The 22,939-nt window shown below is 43.2% G+C and overlaps 1 protein-coding gene across 2 annotated transcripts; it reads left to right on the forward strand.

The window, feature by feature from the left end:
- The first annotated feature begins 2,375 nt into the window (after positions 1 to 2,375).
- On the forward strand, positions 2,376 to 22,210 carry BLCAP (BLCAP apoptosis inducing factor). 2 transcript variants are annotated; one of them, XM_053245614.1, is made up of 2 exons: positions 2,376 to 2,949; positions 20,378 to 22,210. In XM_053245614.1, the coding sequence occupies exon 2, from the start codon at positions 20,515 to 20,517 to the stop codon at positions 20,776 to 20,778; it is 264 nt and encodes an 87-aa protein (XP_053101589.1). In that variant the 5' UTR covers positions 2,376 to 2,949; positions 20,378 to 20,514; the 3' UTR covers positions 20,779 to 22,210. The 2 variants fall into 2 exon arrangements, with proteins under 2 accessions (XP_053101589.1, XP_053101588.1); XM_053245613.1 differs by having other exon boundaries at positions 2,378 to 2,847.
- The last annotated feature ends 729 nt before the right edge of the window (positions 22,211 to 22,939 follow it).

Below are 22,939 nucleotides of genomic sequence, written 5' to 3' on the forward strand. Positions count from 1 at the left end.
GCCAAATGCAGCAAAGCAGTCCAAAAAAATAACCAAGCCTCCTCCATGTTTCACAGCAGGTATGGTGTTTTTTTCTTGGAAAGCTTCATTTTTTTGTCCGTGGACATAGAGCTGATGTGACTTGCCAAAAAGCTCCAGTTTTGTCTCATCTGTCCAAAGGAGCATTGTGGCTTGTCAGTATGCATTTTAGCAAATTCCAGTCTGCCTCTTTTATGTTTTTCTTTGAACACTGGAGTCCTCCTGGGTCTTCTTCCATTGAGCCCACTGTCACTCAAAATGATGGATGGTGCAATCAGACACTGATGGACCTTGACCTTGGAGTTCTGCTTGTATCTTTTTGGAAGTTGTCCTTGGCTTTTTGTCTACCATTCTCACTATCCTTCTGCCCATTCTGGGGTCGATTTTCCTCTTGCAGCCACGTCCAGGGAGGTTGGCTACAGTCCCATGGACCTTGAACTTCTTAATAATATTTGCAACTGTTGTCACAGGGACATCATACTACTTGGAGATAGTCTTATAGCCTTTCCCTTTAACATGCTTGTCTATAATTTTCTTTCTGATCTCCTTAGACAACTCTCTCCTTTGCTTTCTCTGGTCTATGTTCATTTTGGGACACACAATGATACCAAACAGCAGACTACTTTTCTCCATTTAAATAGGCTGAATGACTGATTGCATGATTGGAGACATGTGTGATACTAATTAAAGAAAACAGCTAATTTGAAAAATCATTCTAATCCAATTATTATCTTTTCTAGGGGTACCAACAAATGTGTCCAGGCTACTTGAGAATATCTTTGTTGAATAAGCAATACTTTATCTCTTTTCACACTTGCTTTGCTTAATCAATGACATATCAAAGGCATACAGGTATACACCTTCTCAAAAGTAGCCACATAAAGAGTGTTTTGCAATAATCTAATGGGTGTAACTAAACCATGTCACTGGTTATGAGAGACAACTTTGCAGTTGACAAGTTGTACAGCTTAACCAGTTACCAATAACTGGTAAACACACAGATCCGCATACTTAGAAGACAAGCATCAGAAGTGGGATCAATTTTGATAACCAGCAATTTTTCTTAGAAGCCTGTTACCATTGGGATGGCTAATCAGTTCACCTTCCTCCTCATTTATTTCCTCTGGTTCTGTCTAATGAAGAGCAGGACACAAGGAGAGTAATCATATTTTACATTGCACCACATGTTTTACAGTGCTGCATGTGGAAATTTTGGGTTAGGCAGTTTCTCACAAGGGGTTTCTGGTCACAGAGAATTATGAGTCCACATACAGTAGCCTGCTGGAGGCGAGAGCATAATCTGCATCACTTTGGTCTGCAGGCTGGGGATATTTTGCAGTCTTCCCCTTTGTCAAAACCAACCCAAAAACAGCCAACACCTCAACTAAAGACTTGACTAGAATTGATCTCTTGGATGTGCTAGCTTTCTAGTTGCATGGAACTAGCTTTCTTTCTATTTCTTTCATGGGGTAGTATAGAAATTATTCATTCATTCATTCAATTTCTATACCGCCCTTTCAAAAATGGCTTGGGGCAGTTTTACACAGAGAAATAATTCCTGTCCCCAAAAGACTCACAATCTAAAAGGAAACATAAGATAGACACCAGCAGCAGTCACTGGAGGTACTGTGCTGGGGGTGGATAGGGCCAGTTACTCTCCTCCTGCGAAATAAAGAGAATCACCACGGTAAAAGGTGCCTCTTTGTCAAGTTAGCAGGGGATTATTACCTTCCATCTGTGGTCTAATCTATTCTACCATCTAATTCCCTGGCATCTGTGGAGCCAGCCAGACTCTCATGAGGGCAGAAGTGCACTTAGGTAATTTTGGAGCCTGGATCTAATGGCCTTTGGACCCCGCTCCCACTGCAAGTTAAGCAGCAGCATCCCCACCACCACACACACCGTGACACCTGCAGTATTTTTAACACATGGGTTCTTGAGGGCACAAACAGCAACTGAACTCACAAGAATATAGAACAGGTGTATTTATGCAAATATAGAAATATTTCAACACGCAACTTAACCTATTCCCATCCCACCTATTTCTTTACCCACTCCTCCCCACTCTGTCTCTAAGCATCCGGCTCAGGTCACAAACACACTTGCCTGCCTGGTGCACTGCGGGCCAGCGTCGACCACAGCACCCAGGAGGATTGCGGGGGGGGCGGGGGCAGAGGGTGTGGAGGTCCGGGGCTTTGGTCCCGAAACCCATGGGGATGAGCATCACTGCGGGGGCGGCTTGCAAAACCTATTCAGAGAACAGGGAGAAGCAAACGTCAGACACTTAAGGGTGCAGAAGCTGCCTGCTGCATCACGTGCACTGGGAACCGACTTCAACCTCGTCAGCACTTAACAGCAGATGAGCGGGGAGGGACTGGAACCACTGCAACGAGGGCGACCGCTCCAGCAACACCAGCCGTAACGCGAGGACGTCTCTCCCCGCCCATCTGTTGCATATGCATATGCATAAGCCTGCAATCCTCTTCTAGGCCGCGGCAGGACCTTCCCCCATGCTTAGATTTATTGGGGGGTTGTCCTCGGCGGTGCCTGATAAAAATTCGACCGAATTCTGGCGCGCCGACGTGGCATTTCCAGAGGGGCGAAGACAGGCCGAATCAGATCTGTGTTGGCCGTAAGGGAATGTTCCATACTGTGAGAGGGATAGCATCAGATGCACCGTGACAGCAGGCAAGGAGAGGGGTAACCTGCCTCGGGTCCTACGTGGGCAGTTGGTGGGTCCTACGACAAGTGACAGACGCAGAGAGGGAGCCCGAGCGCCACGGAGAGTCGCCCGAAGGAGGCCGCGGAGCGCCATGGCGATGAGCGCAGGTAACGAGGCAAGGCGGGGGCTGCGAGAGTGAGGGGGCGAGCCGTATCCAGGGCAAGCCAAGGGGAGAAGACGCTCCTCTGTCTCCCCCGTCAAACCGGAAGGTAGCAACCTCTGGGGAGGGAGAGGCTCCTTCTTGCCCGCTTACCTTCTCCCAACGAAGGGGGTGTTCGGATTCTCTCTAGGGATGCGGGGGGAGGGAGGGGCTTGGGCGCCCCGCTGCCCCGTTGAAGGGGCTGGGCAGCTTTCTGTGTTCACTCTCTGACTCCCACCCCAGCCCCTCTTTTTGGTCTTCCAAACCAGTGGAGTTTCCCCAGTAGGTGGTGATCAGTGTTCCCTCTAACAGGGATCCCCAGATGTGATTGGTTGGTTAAGTGCCCTCAAGTCGGTGTCGGACTATGTGGACTATCTACCAGATAGATTCTTTCCAGGATGATCTGTCTTCAACTTGGCCTTTTAGGTCTCTCAGTGGTGCATTCATTGCTGTCATAATCGAGTCCATCCATCTTGCTGCTGGTCGTCCACTTCTTCTTTTCCCTTCAACTTTTCCAGCATTGTGGACTTCTCAAGGGAGCCAGGTGTTTGCATAATGTTCCCGAAGTATGTTAGTTTGAGCCTGGTCATTTGTGCCTCAAGTGAAAATTCTGGATTGATTTGCTCTTTGATCCATTTGTTTGTTTTCCTGGCTGTCCATGGTACTCTCAAAAGTCTTCTCCAGCACCAACGTTCAAAAGTGTCAGTACTCTTTCTCTCTTGATTCTTCAAAGTCCAGCTTTCTTATCCATAGCGTGTCAGGGAAAAACCATTGTCTGAACTATTCTAATCTTTGTAGGTATAGGCGTGTCACGGCATCTAAATATCCTTTCCAAGGCCTTCATTGCAACCCTATCAAGTGCTAGTCTGTGGCATATTTCTTGACTGCTGGATCCTTTACTGTTGATGGTTGATCCTAAAAGGCAGATGCTATCCACCACTTCAGTATCTTTATTATCCCTTCTGAGGCTGGTAGTTGTACCCGTAGTCATTAGTTTAGTCTTCTTTACACTTAGGCTACATTCCCATAATCCTCAAGCAAAGGCAATTGCATCTGGGGATTCTGGGAGTTGTAGTCAACATCTCGGAATCCCTGTCAGAGGGAATACTGGTGGTAACTACATTGGGTACTCTTTTAGGCTCTCTGAGGTGTGAGATTCCTCTCATGTACCTCCACCCTGTCCTTGGGTGCTGGAAGTCTGAGTAGAGTTGCTTCTCTCTCTCTCACTCTCTCTCTCCTGTTAATATTATAATGCACGTATACAAAACTACGGTGCGGCCATATTTGGAGTACTGCCCAGTAATGGTCACCATATCTTAAGAACTGGAACTGTAGAACTGGAACAAGTGCAGAAGAGGGCAACCAAGATGATCAGGAGCCTAAAGCACCTTCTTTACGAGGCAAGGCTACAACACCTGGAGCTTTTTAGTTTAGAAAAAAGACGACTGAGAGGAGACATGATAGAGGTCTATAAAATAATGCGTGATGTGGAGAAAGTTGATAGAGAGGAATTTTTCTCCGCCTCTCACAACACTAAACAAGGGGTCATGCTATGAAACTAACTGCCAAAAAATTTAGGGCCAACAAAAGGAAGTACTTTTTCACACAATGCATACAGTGAATACATATGGAATTCTCTGCCACAAGATGTGGTGACAGCCAACAGCCTGGATGGGTTTAAGAGGGGTTTAGATAAATTCATGGAGGAGAGCTCTATCAATGGTCTACTAGTCTCAGGGCTGTAGGCCATCTCTAGCCTCAGAGGCAAGATGCCTCTAAATACCAGTTGCAGAGGAGTAACAGTAGGAGAGAGGACATGCCCTCAGCTCTTGCCTGTGGGCTTTCCAGAGGCATCTAGTTGGCCACTGTGTGAAACAGGATGCTAGACTAGATAGGCCTTGGGCCTGATCCAGCAGGGCTTTTATTATGTTCTACCCCGCCCCCTAGAATTCTTGTATAATACTAACATTTGGGGTCATGTGGTGAAGTGGCTTCTGATGTATTTTAGAAGTGGCCAAACGAAAGTGCTTCTTTGAACAAAATGTGATCAACATATGGAACTTGCTGCCAAGAGATGGCCAGTGGCCACTTAAAGAGGTTGGACAGATTCATAGATCCCATCAATGGTCATTAGCCAAGGTACCTAATTAGAACTTCCAAGTACTAGATGCTGGTGAAGGACAATATGAGAGGGTGCTTGTCTTCATGCCCTGCTTGTGAGCTTTCCAAAGGCACCTAGAGGGCCATTGTTGGAAGTGGAGGGATGGTCTATCAGGGCTGCTCAGCTTCAGCCCTCCTGAAGATGTTGGCCTACAACTCCCTAGTTACTGGCAACTATTGCTGGGGATTATGGGAGTTGTAGTCCAAAAACAGCTGGGGGGCCTAAGTTGAGCAGGCCTGGCAGATGAAACTTGGTTCAATCCTTCAAGGCAGCTCTTATACTGTACTGAGGTTTGTAGTAAAACTTTTCAGCTGTACCTCATCTTGTCAATTTTACTCTCTCCTTTATCCTGTCCTTATTACTCATAAATCATTCCCCGACTAATGCCTGCTGCAGCAGTGTTCTGCACAACAAAGTCCTGTGCACTCTTGGCACCAAATATTACCAAGTTGTAATAGTATTTCAGAACCATGTAGGAGCAGAGGAATCCATTTGGTGATGTTTTCCTGGCTGTTCTGAAGTTGGAGCTATAGCCTTGTGGTAAATAGTGAGTGCCTGTCAATCTAGTTTAAGAACTCAGTGAGCTTTAAGTTGGTTTCTGTCTAGTGTTAAGGAACTGTGCCCCATCTCTGAATTCTGTGCTATAACTTATCAGCATATATACATATACATATATTTTACTAGGTATAGAACAGATTAGGAATGTGGGTGAACTTCAGCTTTCTAACTATGTAAACTTAAAACAAAGCACTGAAGATCTTGAAAGGAAGACATCTTGCTTCAAAATAGTGTGGAATTATGAATTTCCCTAGCCACAGATGTTCTGGTGTGTGTTTTCAGCTTTTGTAGTGCCTCAGTTTGTTGCCTTATTTTGGGATGTGCAAGAAGATTATCACTATTACCACGTTAACTCATGTTGATTCACTTTCTGGTGTCAGTGTTTGAACCTGTTCCTTGAACAGTGTAAAGTTAGTTTCAAGCATGAAGAAGTTTGATAAATAGAGTGACGTCTATTTATAGGAACTGCATATGTGAATTCAGATTAGGCTTAAAGTTCAAAATGTCACTGTAGTGAGCCAGTGGAAAGTATCAAGGACCACCAGGCTGATAGCTTGTTCCCTTGGATTGTGTACTGAACATGGGAGAAATAAAATGAATTCAAATCACTACCACTATTCACTTGCTTGATAGGCTGCTGTCGGTTCTGTTAAAAAAAAAAAAAAAGTAATAGCCCTCATATCACATGTGCTGTAACAAAGACTGTAGTGCATTCTCAAACCAACTCAATACACTTCCAGAGAATATCTCTATCACAATTATTGTGCTCATAATTCACTGTGGAAAACATGCTAGGCATATTTGCTGTCATCTGTAATGTATAATCAACCTTAGAAATTGATGTATTTTAACCAAATCAGCCTAATAAGTAGGGTAGCTTGTACTTTTAGTCCATTTGTGTCATATCCTTTTTTTATTCCATTCATACTGTAGCTTAGCTTGGCTTACATGAGAAGCAAAGTGTCAACAGTGTTGCTAATGATTTCACAAGATTGTTAATCTAGTTTTCTTGAGGCAAGAGAATGTCTCTGGTCATTTGAGCTTGCAGAACACCAACCTTGCATAAGGCTTGAAAGATCTCCCTCAGCAGAAGTGTACTGTGATGAGGTAGTCTTTTGTTAACTAACATTGTTAACTAAAAAATACTGGGTCTGGGCACAGCACAGCATTGTAATACTTTCACTTGCTGCTTCATTAGTGAGAGATATGTAATGCCACAAGCAGTAGAGATAAAGGACAAGAAAACAGTTTAGCTTGTCTGGAAAACACTGAAGCCAACAAAGCACCCGGATTCTAACCATTTCCCCACTGTTGTCTTGGAGGTGGTTCATGGGAAGGAAAGTCACTCAGGATAAGCAAGTTAATAAAGGTTCTCATTTTCATCTATCCTAAGGGTTCCATTTTACTATAGACCAACAACTCATTGGCCTTTGCCAGAAAGGAATGTGGAATCAACCTGATTCACTTATCTTTCCTCTGTGCACAGTGCTGGTGATCAATTGGTTTGTGAGAACCTGATCATAATGGCTTTATTGATGAAAACTGAGCTATTGGTCATCTTAAGTATTTCCTTTTCACCCTTGTTTCCACAGTTCAGAAGGTATGTTAGAAAAACCCAGTTAATCAGCTCTGTTATTGCCCAAACACTTAGTCAAAATATTCTTTCTAGTTTGGAGAAGATGAAGATCAGTTATCCATGGCTTGTACCCATGGTAGTTGACTCTTCCCACTTAAGTCTAAAATCTGGTTTTGTTTTCTCTGTAAATGCTGTAGTTAGACAATTCAGCTTGCGTCAGACTTTTGATGTCCAGTTTTCTAAAGGAAAATGATTGCAACTCTTGAAACTGAATGTTTTATTTTGCTGATTGTCATGTCAGTAGAGTTCAATCTGTAGACAAAATCTGGTGAAGGCTATTGAACAAAAACACCTTAAAGAGAGAGGTCTCCAAGCATTTTTCTTAAGTGAGGAAAAAGAGAAAGATGTCTCCCAGAAGTCTTGTCCAAGAGAGGTGGGAAGGAGAGGATGCATCATCTTTGATGGAGCTGAGCCTGGCTGGCTATTTCATCTGTACTCCCCACTGCTAGTACGGAAGTATCCACCCCTTAAAAAAAAAGAAACAGTGGAAACACCACCTCTTTTTTCACTCTACGTTATAGTAAAAGTAGTCCTACTGTGGGGGGTTATGGAGGCTTCCCCCCCTTTTTTTGGAGGATATTGCTATTGAAATGGCCTTCAGTTGCATACAGTGAACACCTTATTTTACAGCTACATGAAAGCAAGGCTCCAGGCAAATACTTTGAAGTAGAGACTTATATTGAAGATATTTGCACAGCTGATCATTTCTGGAGCAACAGGAATGCCTTGTTCTGTACTAGTAGTGTGGTAAATGTGCAGCATTCATGGAGGGGATATTTACTGTAGTAAATTGTAGTGGTTTGTGTGAGTTGCTGTTCACCCTTTTATCTTAAAAGAAGAGATATGCACACAGTAATGCTGGGCAGGGGGAGTGCTCACACTTAGAGGGAAGGATGCAACCTTGCACTATGTTGTTCGTTTAAACATTTATATCCCACCTCTTCATGAAGGACTCTCAAGGTGGCTCATAGTAACATCAGTTAAGCAAAAACAGCTGACAAAAGGACAAATAATGTATTTACTTATTAAACCTTTTTAAGGGTTTCAAGCAGGGAAGCAGCTTGCCTAGGCAGCAAGAGGCTGTTAGTTTCAATCCCCGCTAGTATGCTTCCCAGACTGTGCCTAATAAATATATATTTGTAGTCACCTATATTGGACAGCAGCGATATAGGAAGGTGCTGCAGGCGGATGCTCACTCTGACAACAGCAAAGGCATCATCTCATACTGTGTGGGAGGGAGGCATTGGTAAACCAATCCTGTATTCTACCAAGACAACCACATGGCTCCGTGGTCGCCAGGAGTCAACACCAACTTGATGGCACAATCTTTCCTTTCTTATATGTATGTATATCTCTATCTAGCCTTATATACATATAGTAGAGGAATGAAACTGGGAATGTGGAAGAAGAATTGTGTCTTGTCATGGGCACTATCCAAGAGAGGAATATATGGTTTTTATGCAACTATTGCTTTAGCCCTGGTTGTACTTTTTGAGTAGCAGAAGAATTATGTTTCATATTCCAGCTGGTAGCTTTTACAAGACTTGTTAACATGGCTGATATGATGCTTAATTAACTGCCCTGAGCCTTTTGGAAGGGCGGTATAAAAGTTTTAATAAAATAAATAAATAAATAAATAATTTTCACAATATATGATGTCGACATGAATGTGCTGTGTTGTCAGTAAGTGTGAATGACTTCAGGCTCTTTTGTTGCATTACATGCAAAATTTCATTCATTCATTATGGGAAGATCTAGAGGTTTTTATAGAATACTTTTGTTGTGGGGATATCACATATTATTAGCATTCAAACTGCAGTTATATTCTTTATATTCTATAAAGAGAAAGTAGCAGTCCTCATCCACCCCACTTTGTTGCATTCATTGCAGTTGTGAATGTGGAATCTGGTGGGGTCCTAGGTGGCCAGATTTGGCTTTTAAAAAGCCAAATTACGGCCCATTTGACTCACGAGTATACCCCTTAGGTTCTGGCCCCGGTCCTTTAGGATTGTTGCTGTGAAATAACTCATCTCTATTTTTATGACTCTGAAAGGTTTTCTCCCTGCCCTTCCCTGCTTCTTAGAAGCTAGGTGCACCATTAATTGTGCTGTTCAAGTGTGCTGGAGATGCTCATGCTCATTATCACCTATTTAAATGTAATAAATGCCAGAAAAACTACCCCTTCCTCACAGCAATATCAGCTTTTTATTTTCTGCATGGCACCTCTTCAGTTGTAGGCTCCAGATCTGCATTAATTTTTTTAAAATGGCAAATGCCATTGTGCATGGGCAGGATATAACACTGCTAGCACTGGCTCTGTAGTAGTGCACTAAAGTGATACTTCAGGGTTTTAAAAAATTGTTTAGTAAGACCAACTGAATTTGAAATCATCATCTAATCTAATTCCCTGCTATGTCAGGAATCCATAGACTAAAACATTTTTTATTTTGCTTGCTCTCCTCCTCTGGGGTGGGGGTGGTGAGGTTCTCCAGGGAAGATGGCTAGTCTTGTTACACAGCCCACTGTATGGATAGGGAGCACTTGCAAAGTTCTTCTTAAATCTGTGCAACTGTACCTTTTAAATTCTTAGCATCTTGGTAGATGCTTATTTGCGCTCTTTGTAGCAGTATTTCTTCCCAGGGATTTGATAACTGCAATTAGGTGTTATCTTAATCTTCTCTTAAACTATGAACATATCTACCTCCATGCTTTTCTTATGTTACAAATTATTTCTTTGTATCCAAAGTAATATTTCAAGGAGCCCTTGCATTTTCTGAGTTCTCTGTATTGAGTGGCTGCTTGTCTGAGTTCATTTATCAAATATACCTTGGTGGGTTGATCATAATGATTCTTTTGAATAACTGGGATGTTGTCACTCTCTTTTACTCCACTAAAGGATACTTGTTTCCCTTTTAACCTTTAGCCTTTAAAGGTAAAGATACCCATCCAAAAGGGGAGCGGGGGAGAGACAAGAGCAAAATAATTTCTTCCCACCTTTCTGCCAGAAAATAAAATGCTTTAATAATCCAGTGGAGGGAGTCGGGCAGGGGGAGGGCAGGAGAGAGGAGGAGCGGGGAGGGCAGGAGAGACTGGGGCAGGAGGGTGAGAGAGGGCAAGAGAGAGTGGGGGAGAAGGGAGAGGGAGGGAGGGCAAGAGAGAGTGGGGTGGGAGGGAGGGGAAGAGAGGCAAGAGTGTGGGGCAGAATGGAGGGAGGGAGAGTGGGGCAGGAGGGAGAAGGGAACAGCCAGCCCCAAAGAGCGCACAGATGCTCTGTGCAGGTTGGCTAGTGATCAATAAAACAGTGATCTTTTGCTATGTATGGCTTGCTTATCAAAGACAGGTGCTGAACTCTCTCTTTCTCTCTCTCATTAAATAAAGCCAGACGGATGCTCCCCCCACCAAAAAAAAAGACTCCTAGCTGCTGATGGCTTTTGTTTGGGAGCTGGTGTCTATGAGAACAAAGAACAATGTGATATTCAGGGAACAGTGGGATATCTTACAATCAATTAATCTTCATTACTGTCAGTGACCAGTAAACTCAACAGTTATATTTTACATGATTCCTCTTGCCCAAATAATATGGATGCAATGAATGTTTTGTAATCCTCATTTGCTTGCTGTGTGTGAGAAGTGAGTGGGATTTGGCCTTGTGGGAAAGAGGTGGCCGTGACTTGTTTCTTTTTACTTCTGGATGGTGCTTTGCAGCTAGAATGTAAATGCTTCCGGTTGACTAGAGAGATGGGCATTAGGCTATGCCACAATGGAGAAGAGGTCCTGAAGTAAGGGAGGAAGGCAGAAACTGAAAAATTCATCCTCTCTTAATTTCTTGTATTCTGAAGTTATTGCTGCGGAGAGCTTGAACATATGCGTGCAAATGTAAAATTACTTCTCCTCAGTGACTGTAATGCAAAAGTGGGATTAAATTGCAAGTCATGGCCAATATGTCTTGGCCATTATAGCAAAGGCAAGATCAAGAGTTTCATTATGACACCTAAGATCTGGACCCTGGCATCAGTTTGATCTTGACTTTTCCAGGATATGTGCTTTTGTTTGAAGCCTATTAAATTATGCCAGTTACTGAGGCAAATAACTCAGCCTGACTGACGTGCAGTATTTAATGTACGAAGAACATTCCTTAAAGAGTGCACTACAGAAACCATCAAGATGTTGTTGTGTAAACCAGTGCTGGATCAGCAGCTAAGAGTACAAGCTGATTCTGATGTCATGTATGACAGGATTTTAGAAGTTGCTTGTCTCCTCTACCATCACTATGATACTGGAGTCCAAAGTGATCACCAACAGGAACAAGCAGATATCTATCTTAGTGGAACAAGCTTTATTAAGACAAATATGCATCTCAGACAGCACTCAGTGCACTGTCAGAGATACCTGGTATGGATCTATTTACAAGGAGAGGAGTCCTTTGCAAGTAGGATGGTATTTGGAAAGAATGACATCTAAGCTAAGCTGCATCAGTGTGGAAACCCTAGCCTATTGTATATCCATTATGAGCGGTTTTGCTGGAGGAAGGGAGTAGCTACACAGGACTTGTTTGATGCTATCATCTTTTTAAGCACAAGGTAGACACAGACCTTAAGGACGTAAGAACAACTCTGCTGGATCTGGCCCAAGATCTATTTGTCCAACATCCTGTTTTACACAGTGGCCCACCAGATGCCTCTGAGAAGAGGTGAGGGCATGCCCTCTCTCTTGCTGGTTCTCCCCTGCAGCTGGTATTTAGAGAGGCATCTTGCCTCTGAGGCTGGAGGTGGCCTACACCTCTGACCCTCACCCTTGGCAACTATAGTGGAATGTCTTTAATCGGCATCACTGAGAAAGCATTTGCCAGAATGATTTTTGAGGATACTCCCAATAACTTACTGACTGGGTGTTTCCTCAGGCATAGTGCAGCTTCAGAGGAAGAAAATAAACTGCAGCTATGATCTTCTCTTTGCCTCAACTACCAGAGAAATGTAGAGGGCAATGTAAGCTGCTCTGCCCTGCTTCCCTTGATCTCACCAAGGTATTTGATGCAGTCGGCAGAATGGGCCTCTGTAAGATCCTTGGATGTCCCCAAGTTGCTTAGTCTTATCTGATGTTTCCATGGCAATATGCATAATACTGTGCAGCTCAACAGAGCTATGACTGATAGCATTTCAGTCAAGAGCAGAGTAAAACAGGACCGCATCTCCTTGCTAGCTCTTTGTCACCTCTCTCTCTTGCTTCCATACTTTCTCTATTGCTACAGATAATAAATAATATGCACAAATTATCATAATTGGCTTAAAAAAAAACCAAACCCATTGTCATGGGACCTACTATTCCTTGTGAAGTTGTTAATCTTGCTTCTTCAAATTCTTAGCTGCAACTTAGCGGTTGAAGATACTCTGAACATATATGTGGGAGGGGGAGTAGAGAGAGCGTGGCTGTAGTATGGTCACATACCGCAGGAAATTTTCTCTGGTGAGTCCAGATAGTGCCCAGAGTTCTGGTATAAGTGGAATTTGGTGCAGCAGTTACTTTGATACTGATATCTAATATGAAGGCAACTGGTGCCATTGTGGACTGGCACACAAAACAACAAATGTCTGCTTCACCTCCAGAAAAAGGATGAGTGTATGAAGCAGAAGGTTGATGATAACCTGTTGGCTGACGATGACCGTTGTGACACCTGTGGTGGGAATTGCTGCTGCTCCACGATAGACCACTGTAGCCACCACAAAAATAGTAATCCACGAGAATACAGTACTGCAAATCTATCATCTTTCAAAGATGGACTCCTGCCACTGATATCTTGTCCTAACTTAGAATGTTGTCTTCGATTTGTGTATTTTTACAATCATTTAATAACTAAACCTAGTATGAGTGGTCTGTATGAAGGCAAGTATCTATCTTTATTTCTCTTTTTAAAAACACTAATTGCAAGTCTTTTTCTTTTTCTTTTTTAGTCTCTAAGATAGTCATTTCTCAAGAAAAAATACAAAAGAAATTTCCATCTGTTATTTTGAGACTCATTGCATTAATTTTCAGTTCTCATGGAAAACATGACACTGTTCTGTGCCCCCAAAATATTAGATTTCTACCTATCAACAGCAAATCAGTTACTTTTCCAGCTATGCTTGTTGCATATTGTTTAGTCCTGCTTTGTTTGTTTGTTTCCCCAGGTCTGTACTTTCTAACTTGTTTGCTGTGTGCTACAATGTCCCTTTGTCCAGTGTTTCCCATCTGGTATGCTGCAGGACACCGGCTGATGTGCTGTGCTGACTCACTGAGTCAGCTCCAAGAGTGGTGTGTTTAAATGTCCTATTTTTGGAACTGGCTAGTTCCCTAATGCCCTGGGAGGGACATGCCCTTCCTGGCACCTTGTGGGGCAAGTAGGCTTCCAAAGCAGTGAGCGTATGCCCCAACTCACCCCTGGGAAGAGAACATTCCTCCTGGTGTGTATGTGAGTGAGCTGGTTCCAAAAGTGAGACATTTAAGCTCCCCACTTGCCACATAATGTACCGGGAAGGGCACATCCCTCTTGATACACAAGGGAACTAGCCAGCTTCTAAACAAAAATAGAGCAGCAGCTTTGCAGCCACAAAAAATGAACAGAGGGGGGGGCTGTTTGTGGGGGCCAGTGTGCTGCAATTTGTGGGAGTTTAATTTTGCCTCCAGAAAGAGTTGAAAAATGCAGCTTTAGTCCAACACACTTTGTGATTCAGCTTGTTAACTGCACTGTATGCCGCTGACCTTCACATTTAATATGTTTGCTACCAGAAGCAATGGAATACTGCCTGCTATTGCTGCAGTGGTCATGTTTGCTCTGGGAACATCAAATTGTGGAGTAGGCCCCAAAAGGCAGATATTCAACAGTGCTCTTGGCATGTCAACAGAAGGTATTGTTGATGTCTCGTAGAGAACTTGCATAGCATCCAGCTTAAGTTAGTTTTGACCAAGCACTTTTGAAATCAATGGGACTTAAGTTGGTCAGGGCAAACTTGTCTCATTGATTTCATTAGTGTTTAGTAATGACTGATTTAGTTTGGAAGCTACCTGCTGTGCATATAATATGATATGAAGAGGGCTTGGAGTAAATTCTTCAGCCCCAGGGCAAGCCAACTTGCTCCCACCTTCATAATTTGAATGACTGGTAAACGTGCCAGTGAATTGCATGCTGAATGCAGCCATCAGTCTTGTCTTTTTCTCACATACTTCATTGGGTTTCTCATTTAAATTTTAAAATACCACACAACACTTATATGTTTATCTGTTGCCTTATTTTGAAAAATGTCAGACACTTTACTGCTTTAAAAGTGCAGTATAACTGTTGGGTGGGGAGTCATGACAACACAGACATCAGCCAATCAGTGCCACCCACAGCTGGTTTCTACTGAAAACGTGCAGAACTGTATTCTTGAGAGCTAAGCCCTCGAGGAAAAGGCGTACTTGAACAGAATATGATGACATCACTTCCCAACAAGACCAGTCTCTATAGACACACTAGATCTATTACTCTTAGCTAGTATACATCCTGACAAAGCAGGATAGAAGTGCAATGAACAAGATCTTTTTTTTTAATCTTTTTTTTTAATGTTTTTCCTCTAGGAGTTCTGGCTAGAGACTAAGGATTTGAACCACAAGACACAGAGAGAGTTTGTTGGGAAGAGCCATTCTTGTGTTTGGTGTCCTTTTAAATGCATTCATTCCAGGTCCTGGGGGACTACAGCTGGGATTATATTGCTCAGTAGCTCAAAAGCATCTCAACAGCAGAAAAATCAGATGAGGATAGTGGTGCTTCACTAGAGTCCAAAACAATGGTCTTCAAGTTTTTGTCCACAGTAGCTTTATTTCCATTTACTTTTGCAGAGAAACTGCATTAATTCATTGGCCCACAAATTGTATGTTAAATGGATAGAGCAAAAGGACATGCTCAGAATATGAATTAAAGCATAACTAATCTGTTGTGTTTCAGATCACGGCTCCAGTTGAACATGGGGTGTGGATGCAAATGCCCCCTGAGGGAGGGGGCCCCTGGTGTCTGGTTACTCTTTGCTCTCCTCCTTGTGCCTCTCTGAAGAAGAAGTCAAGTGTAGCCGGGGCCCACTTTTTTCCCATGGCAGGGTCCACTCCAACCTTGCTGTGTTCCTGGTTATGTTATCTGAGTGTACATTCTTTCTTAACATAAGTGCCTTGCTGGATCAGAGCAAGATACATCTAGTCTAGGACTCTGCATAATCCTGTCAATCAGCATGTTCTAACCCATCAGAAATTAGCCAGTGGTCAACTGCTGGTGCACAGTGTACCTTCTGCCCACCTTTTGGTTTAGACTGCTCTCCTTACTAGCAGGAGCTCTCTAACTGAATCACTATCAGCCCTCCAGAATAATACATCAGTTCAACGATGAGTCAGCAGCAGTTTTATTCATCCCAAGAGAGAGAGATTGGGAAGAAAGGAGATAGATTTTATTGTATATTGTGTTCCCAAAGGATGGGGTTACAGAGAAGCCAAAAATCCAAAACTTCTCTCTGCTTGCCAGCATCCGCAATCAGTGCAATAAGTGTAGTGACACACAACTGCAGTATGGAAGAGGGAGCAGCAATTGGCACTGTTTCTTAGTCTAATCAAGAAATTCAGTCAAACTGCATACGTTGCCAAGGAATTGTGCCTCCTTGAATAATGTTGTATCTCCTTAGAGTGTGCCTATGCTGTTTTACTACATGTCATATATCCCAGGACATAATCAGAAATGCTTAGTGCAGTTGTTGTTGTTTCATGAGAGTTCTGTTTTTGGAAGAAGTGCAAAAATGCTCCATTCAGTGTCTATCCAGACATGAGAAATGTTGTTCCTTCTAAGCCTGATCCTTGAAATGGTAGGGAAAAGCGACTTGCAAGTTGATGCTCTACCTGCTGTCTTGTAATGCAGTAGCAAAGAATCCAATTTTTAGTATCTATTCATGTCCATGTCTAGCCAAATGCATCATTGTTAACTTTCCTGATAGAGAATGCTACAGTGGTGATAAGAATGCAACTTGTATAGTCGTGGAGATTAAAAGCAGAAATTTCCAATGCACAGGTAGCATGGGTGCCAAGCACCTGTAAGCTTTAACCTGAGTTAAAGATTCATTTAGCTGTGGTAATGCTTTGTACATATGTTGTGATAAGGCAATGCATTGAGGACACACAGATCAAACTGTTGTGTCTCCTGCTGTCATACCACGTATTTGATTAAGGAAAATTGAAGCCAGGGAAAGATTTCACTGGCCAACCCCTAAAGACGTTCTGCAGCTGAATTCCCCCTTGAAAACATTTGTGATAGGAACCAATGCTTTGCTCTTAAGCCGAGTGCAAAACATTTTGGAAGTAAGTTTAACTCATAATCAAACTCTGCTACTTCAAGTATGGTTTGTGAGGAGCATCTTCTGTGCAAGCCACAATGAAACCAAAGGGAGTTGACACACTCTTTAGTGAAGCTGGTTCTAGTTGGACTGAGCCTTCAGGTCTTTGCTTTCCTTTGGCTGGAAAGGAAAATAAGTTCAGCTTTATGCTAAGCTATTTGCTGGAATTGCGCTACTGGATCTTTTCTTCTCAGTCGCTGTATGTGCATAATGCAAGAACATCATTGCATTCCTCTTGTCCAAAGCCACAATGGTGGAAGGGCAGGAGTGCCAGGTCTTCCTTCTCAGTACAATCTGCAGCAGTCATAGCTTTGGGGTTCTTGCCTATTCTGTAGGTAGAGTAATATTTGGGAGAGCTGTGTGTGTGTTTGTTACATCACTTGTGTGATGGTTCTTCCTTTCTGCTCTTGCTGCATTGAGCAATGAGGGTGTGAAGACCTGATAAGAATGGGGAAGATAGCAGTGGCTTATGTGGATAGGATGTTCCTGTGAATGCAGATTACCAAAAATGGGATGCAATAATGGCACTACCCCTCTCTGCTTTATCTACTGAGTGAATTGCAGTTTTGACAGGTAATGACTCTCTTGTGCTATTAAAAATATCTCCTTTGCTGGGAACGCAATAAAAATGATGGATAGATACATCTGAGGAAAGGACAGGTGACTGCTTTAAGTTTTGGCTGAAATCTCTCTCTCCTACATGCTTTTTCATATAAAGATCTCCTCTCAACCAGTACCTACTCCCCCAGTCTGTGAAAGAGTGAGCAGGACATACTTAGGAATTAAATTAATGATGGCATGGATTTGAAAGCAGCAAGGATCTGAAAAGCTTTGTTAGAAAAGAGTCTGATGATTTCATTGCTGTTTTCCCCCCTGCTAGCTCGGGTCCTGCTCCTAAAATATTCAGCTTACTATGGTCATGTAGTTGATAGTCTGGAAAGTTCCCCAAAGTGTAGAAAAATGCCAGTATCATAGGGTGCCAGTATCGGATACTTAGGTACCAGGCCTGCATAGTACTGGCTCTTCTAATTTCTAGATGCTTGGATGATTACACACCAGAGATTTTCTCCAGTCCTATCCATTAGCATGTTTTATTTGCATGGAACTATTTGAAAACCATTCACAGTGAGATTGTTTTCCCTCTGTCCTGCAGTGGGATAACACCTGAGGCCTAAGTCCTTGGTTCTTGGGTAGGTTTTCCAAATGTCAAAAGTACCCAAGGTATCAATAAGTTTTGTTCACTTATAGAAGAACTATAGTTTAGTTTTTAGCTATCCCAAATATTATTGTTAGGGATATTTCCCATTTTTTCAACAACAAAGTGTTCTCAAAGCAGTTTACATAGAGAAGGGAAAGATGGTTCCCTGACCCCAAAGGGCTTACATTCCTTTAAAAGGATTTGTGCTGAGGAAAACTGACTTACCAGCATTTCTGCCTTTGACACTCCCCTTTGCTCCCTCCTTTAAAAAAAAACCACTTGATATTACCAGCAGATGGGTGAGAAGTAGCTCTGTTATTTATTGATCTTGCTTTGCTGATTATTTAAGCAATATGCAAGATCTCAGCTGAGTGTTCTCTGCAGGGTTATCTCACTTCTGTTTGACAACCTGAGGTAGAGAAGAGGTTTCCTCAGTCATCCTCCATTGCTTTGAATGGAAGCTCTCATCAGTCGAAAGAATTTGCATGGCACAGCCAGCCTTTGTGTAAAATTCCAGGTGTGTATATACTAGGCAGGCAGAATCCTCTTTTGGAAGCAGAATTCAGTTATATCATCCATTTCTTTCTATGTCCTTTTTATGCAACAGCTGTGAGTTCACCTCTCTAATCTGTGCTTATTCATGTAGCTTCTCCAAATCTAGTGCAGGTCTTCCCAATTTATGACCCATGAGCTAAATGCAGCCCGTCAGCCATGTATAGCTCAACATACTTCCTGCTTTTGTTGCCTGCCTGGGATTGGGCCAGGAAGAGTGGGGGAAGCACTGGTGGCCTATGTTCTGCTCGGTGAATCATGAATTGTTGGCCTGATGCAATGGATGTCTGCCTCTTTGTTTCAGTTCGACAGAACCATAAATGGTTCTGTTTCTGTTCAACAGAACCATAAATAGAAAACCTCCCGGTTCACTGTACAGGTGGCCCTCATTATTCGCAGAGCTCCATTCTCGCCTATAGGTGCCAATACAGAAACAGCAAATAATGAAGAGTCAATGGGAATTTGTGGGGAGTGTGAGGTTCCTAACAAAAAATACTGGGGGGAGCAAGGAATAAGAGAACAGTTCCTTATTCTCCAGGTCTCCAATAGTGCCCCACAAAACAGTAGAATATTCGCCTAAAATAATATTTATTTTAAAAGCCACAAAATGGCTCTCTGCTGGAAAATGGCAGCCGGAAATGACATCGGAATTCATTTTCAGCCACACAAAACTGTGGATAGGCTAATTTCAGCTATTTTTCTACTTCCGGATCATGAAACTGGGTCTCTAAGATGCAATCGCGGATATGCAAAAGTGTAAATACGATGTCTGCAGATAACACGGGCAACCTGCATTCTTTCAAGGCTTTGTTTACAGTTCTGTACCAGCCGGTTTGAATCCCTGCTGGTATGTTTCCCAGACTATGGGAAACTCCTATATCGGGCAGCAGCAATATAGGAAGATACTGAAAAGCATCATCTCAGACTGTGCGGAAGGAGGCAATGGTAAACCCCTCCTGTATTCTACCAAAGACAACCACAGAGTTCTGTTGTCGCCAGGAGTCAGCACCAACTCGATGGCACACTTCACTTCTGTGGAACAATCTCTCAAAACTTCAAGTAAATCATCCCATTTTTTTTGCTAAAGCAGGATTATCCTCCAAAATACTCTGGTCGCATGTTCTAACCCATTCATTTCCTCATGCTTCATTTTGGAATTTTTGGGTCATGGGGTTGGGATCTGTCTCTAAATCTGGATTGCTTCTGCCAAAAGCCCAGAAACCAGAGAAATGGTTATTTCATTTGTGGAATAAGAATGTGACCTCTTTCTGTCTTATAGCACCCTTTGTAGCACCTTCGTAGAGATGTAGAATTCTGTTGTAATCTGTTATTGCTGAGTAAATGAGACGTTCTCGAGTAGTAGTATTATGTTTTAGTATTATATATTAGTATTATGTAGAATGAAATTAGCCGTGGCCTTGATTGGGTTATGCTAAATTAGTGTTTCCTAATCAGTGGGACAATACATGCAAAACCTCCAGGGGAAACTGTGATGATACCTTTCACGTTCAGTATTAACAGAGTGCAGTGTTTCAGTAGAAACAGAGTCCTGTCCGTTCTCTTGTAAGTCAGAAGAAGCAACAGCTAGAGCTTTGGGTTGTGCAGGCCCAGCAATTGTAGTGGCACAACCTTACGCGTGTGATGGGATATAACATTTGTATAGTTGAGCAAAGAGCTGTTTAAGTGCAAAAATTGTGCAACCGAAGTTGCAAGGCAGTGTAGCCATTATATATAATGGCTTCACCATTGTGCAACTCTTGCTGCATACATGTTACATTCCACGTGCATAATCTTGTACAGTGTGTCAGCCAGTGACCATTGAGGAAATGAAGCTTTTGGGTCCTCTGGGAACTACTGTATTGGCCCTGGGTGGGGTGGGGAGTGTGGGCGTGTGTGTGTGCATGATGGATGCATGTTGGGTTGGATTTTTAGGGAGTTCCAAGCTAAAGTAGTTGAGAACCCAATTTGCTGACCTATCTTCTCTTCTCTCCCCCCCCTTCCCTTTCTGTGAAGACTTCCTCGTACACTGCCACCCAGTCTTATGAAGCCTGCTCATCTGATTTCTGAAGCATTGAATGCAGAGAGGAGGAGTTCCACGCTGTCGCTTTGGGTCTACTGCCATCACTGTGACGCCCTGATAGCCAGACACCATGTACTGCCTCCAGTGGTTACTGCCTGTTCTCCTCATCCCAAAGCCCCTCAACCCAGCCTTGTGGTTCAGTCACTCGATGTTCATGGGCTTCTACCTACTGAGTTTCCTGCTGGAGCGGAAACCTTGCACAATCTGTGCCTTGGTCTTCTTGGCCGCCTTGTTCCTCATCTGCTACAGCTGCTGGGGGAATTGCTTCTTGTATCACTGCTCTGGCTCCCAACTGCCTGACTCTGCTCATGATCCCAACATAGTTGGCACCTAAAACCTTCACCTTGGTTGCAAGCTCCTTGTTTGGTTTTCTTTCTTTCTAAGGGACGGTTTTATGGGAAGGAGGGATTAGGAGGCATGTGATTGGAGTACAAGCAACCTGTTTTGTATGTCTACATTAAAGTGTTTCCTTCATGAGCACCTGACCTCCCACAATCTGCCTGTAAAATTTGACAAAAGCGGTTTATGGTGATAACTCTGGTGTTGCTGTCTGATTCGGAGTTTGAAGCAGAGCCAGAGTGGCACACTCTCCCCTCCCCCCCCCCTTCCCTTGGCCTTCTGTATTATCTGAAGTTGGTCCTTCCATTTGTGACTTTCTGGTGAAGAGACCTGTTGTATGGAGTATTGCCCAATGCTGGAGCTGCAATTGCCTGAACGCTTGTCTTGATGAGGCTGCGGCCATAAGCCCTCTGGAACTTGTGTCCTCTGGTCTTGTCAAAACAGCTGGAAAGCCTTCTCTCCATCTTGCTTTTGATGAGTGTGGTCCCGAACATCTGAAGGGGAAGTTACAAATGGTGAATAAGCTTGACAGCTGCTGGAGCCAGATTCCTCTCAGCAGGACAAACTAGACTGCGCACACTGCTTGAGTGCTTTCCAAACTACTTATCCGCCTAGATCATCGTTCAAAAATCCCGAAGTCGTCATGATGCCACTTTTACAGCACAGATGCTGAAAATTGTCTTGCCTCTCCTTCTCCCCCCTCCCCTGCCCTCAGCCAAAGACCCACTGTTTACAAAGGTCTTAGTTGGGAAGAAAGCATGCTCTGCTGTAATGTTTGGGGATCCCTTTCATTATTTTATTTGTTGTTGAATTTTAAACTCTCAGTGTTTCTAACTTGGAAACAAGCATACAGAGTGTGGGTAGTGGAGATGGAATATGCTAGGCCTGACATGGGAGGCAGAGGTTGCTTTTGCATACAAAATTGGAGCTGTCTCTTGAGTGATGTGGTATGCTGCTTTTCTTTTTCTTTTCTTTTCTTCTCCTTTTGAGGCCAAGTATTATTATTGTCTCATCAGAAGTAAATGAGGAAGGAAACAAGCAACAAATAGTTGGGAAGCCTTTTTCTGGCATCTGGACTGTAGCATTATTATTCCCACCCCCATTTTAGCTTTCACTTGCTTGCACATCAGTAACTTCTAGAGATCTCTCTAGTCTTCGTTCCCTTTCAGAAGTTTACTTCTATGAAACATAAGCAAGTCCTTTGGGGGTGACAGGCACACTTTTTTCTGTAGGTTACCTCCCCACCACCACCACCACCCATTCAGCTCTGCACAATCTTCCCCTGGAGGACCATCGCAGAAAAGGCTCTTCTCTCACAAGGGAGCTGAAACTGAGAAACCATTCGTGAGACCTCCACTGAGAATTTTTATTTTTTGTTGGTTCATTGCACAGCTGTTCAAAAGGTTTAATAAAGCTTTATAAAGTTTGATCTGTGCCAGTTATGATGCCTTCACTCACGCTAGACTAAGGCCTCTGAATCTGCAACATGTTTTATCGCCTTCTCCTTTCTTCCCCTGCCCCTCTTCTGTCCCTTTCTTCCCCTGCCCTTCTTCTGTTCCTAGGGTGCAGTTGGCTTGCAGGCCAAAGCAAAGAATACCATTAGATGGAAATAAAACACTCTGTTGCAGCCGTCCAGAACTGACCTGACGCTTCTTACTTAAGTGGTCTGATGGGCATCTTTCTGAGTGGAGTGAGCACTAGGATTTCCTGGGCAGTATTGCATAGCCTAGGCTGTTGTGGCTTCAAAGTGAAAGGCCAGCTTTCCCTGGAAGCTCCTGTTACTGGCTTTCTCAGACTTGTGATACAGTACTAAATAATAGACCAACAGAAAACCAGCGGAGGACAAGTATTGCAAAGTGCAGTAATCCAGTTATATGGCAGTACTTGTATTGCAGGGGGCTGTTACCTTTGGAGAATTGTGAGAATTGGTTGATTGGGGCTCATGGAGTTCCTTAAGGGTGTTCCTACCTTTCCCCTATAATTTGAGCATGGCTAGCTGAAAGACTTGGGTTGCTACCTGAGGGAAGAAAACAATCTTCAGTCTGTTTCAGTTCTCCCAGTTTAGTAAGAGAAAGTGGGGTGGCCAAGGGACTTCTCCCCTGCCCCGCTCCCATTTCAGCTTTGTATAGCAAGAGCAGTTCACTCCCCTGTCCTGG

Source organism: Hemicordylus capensis, chromosome 4 (genome assembly GCF_027244095.1).
Source record: "Hemicordylus capensis ecotype Gifberg chromosome 4, rHemCap1.1.pri, whole genome shotgun sequence".
Taxonomy (NCBI): Eukaryota; Metazoa; Chordata; class Lepidosauria; order Squamata; family Cordylidae; genus Hemicordylus; species Hemicordylus capensis.

Coding starts and splice junctions, on each gene's coding strand:
- BLCAP (XM_053245614.1), top strand. CDS start 20,515: ATGTACTGCCTCCAGTGGTTACTGCCTGTTCTCCTCATCCCAAAGCCC.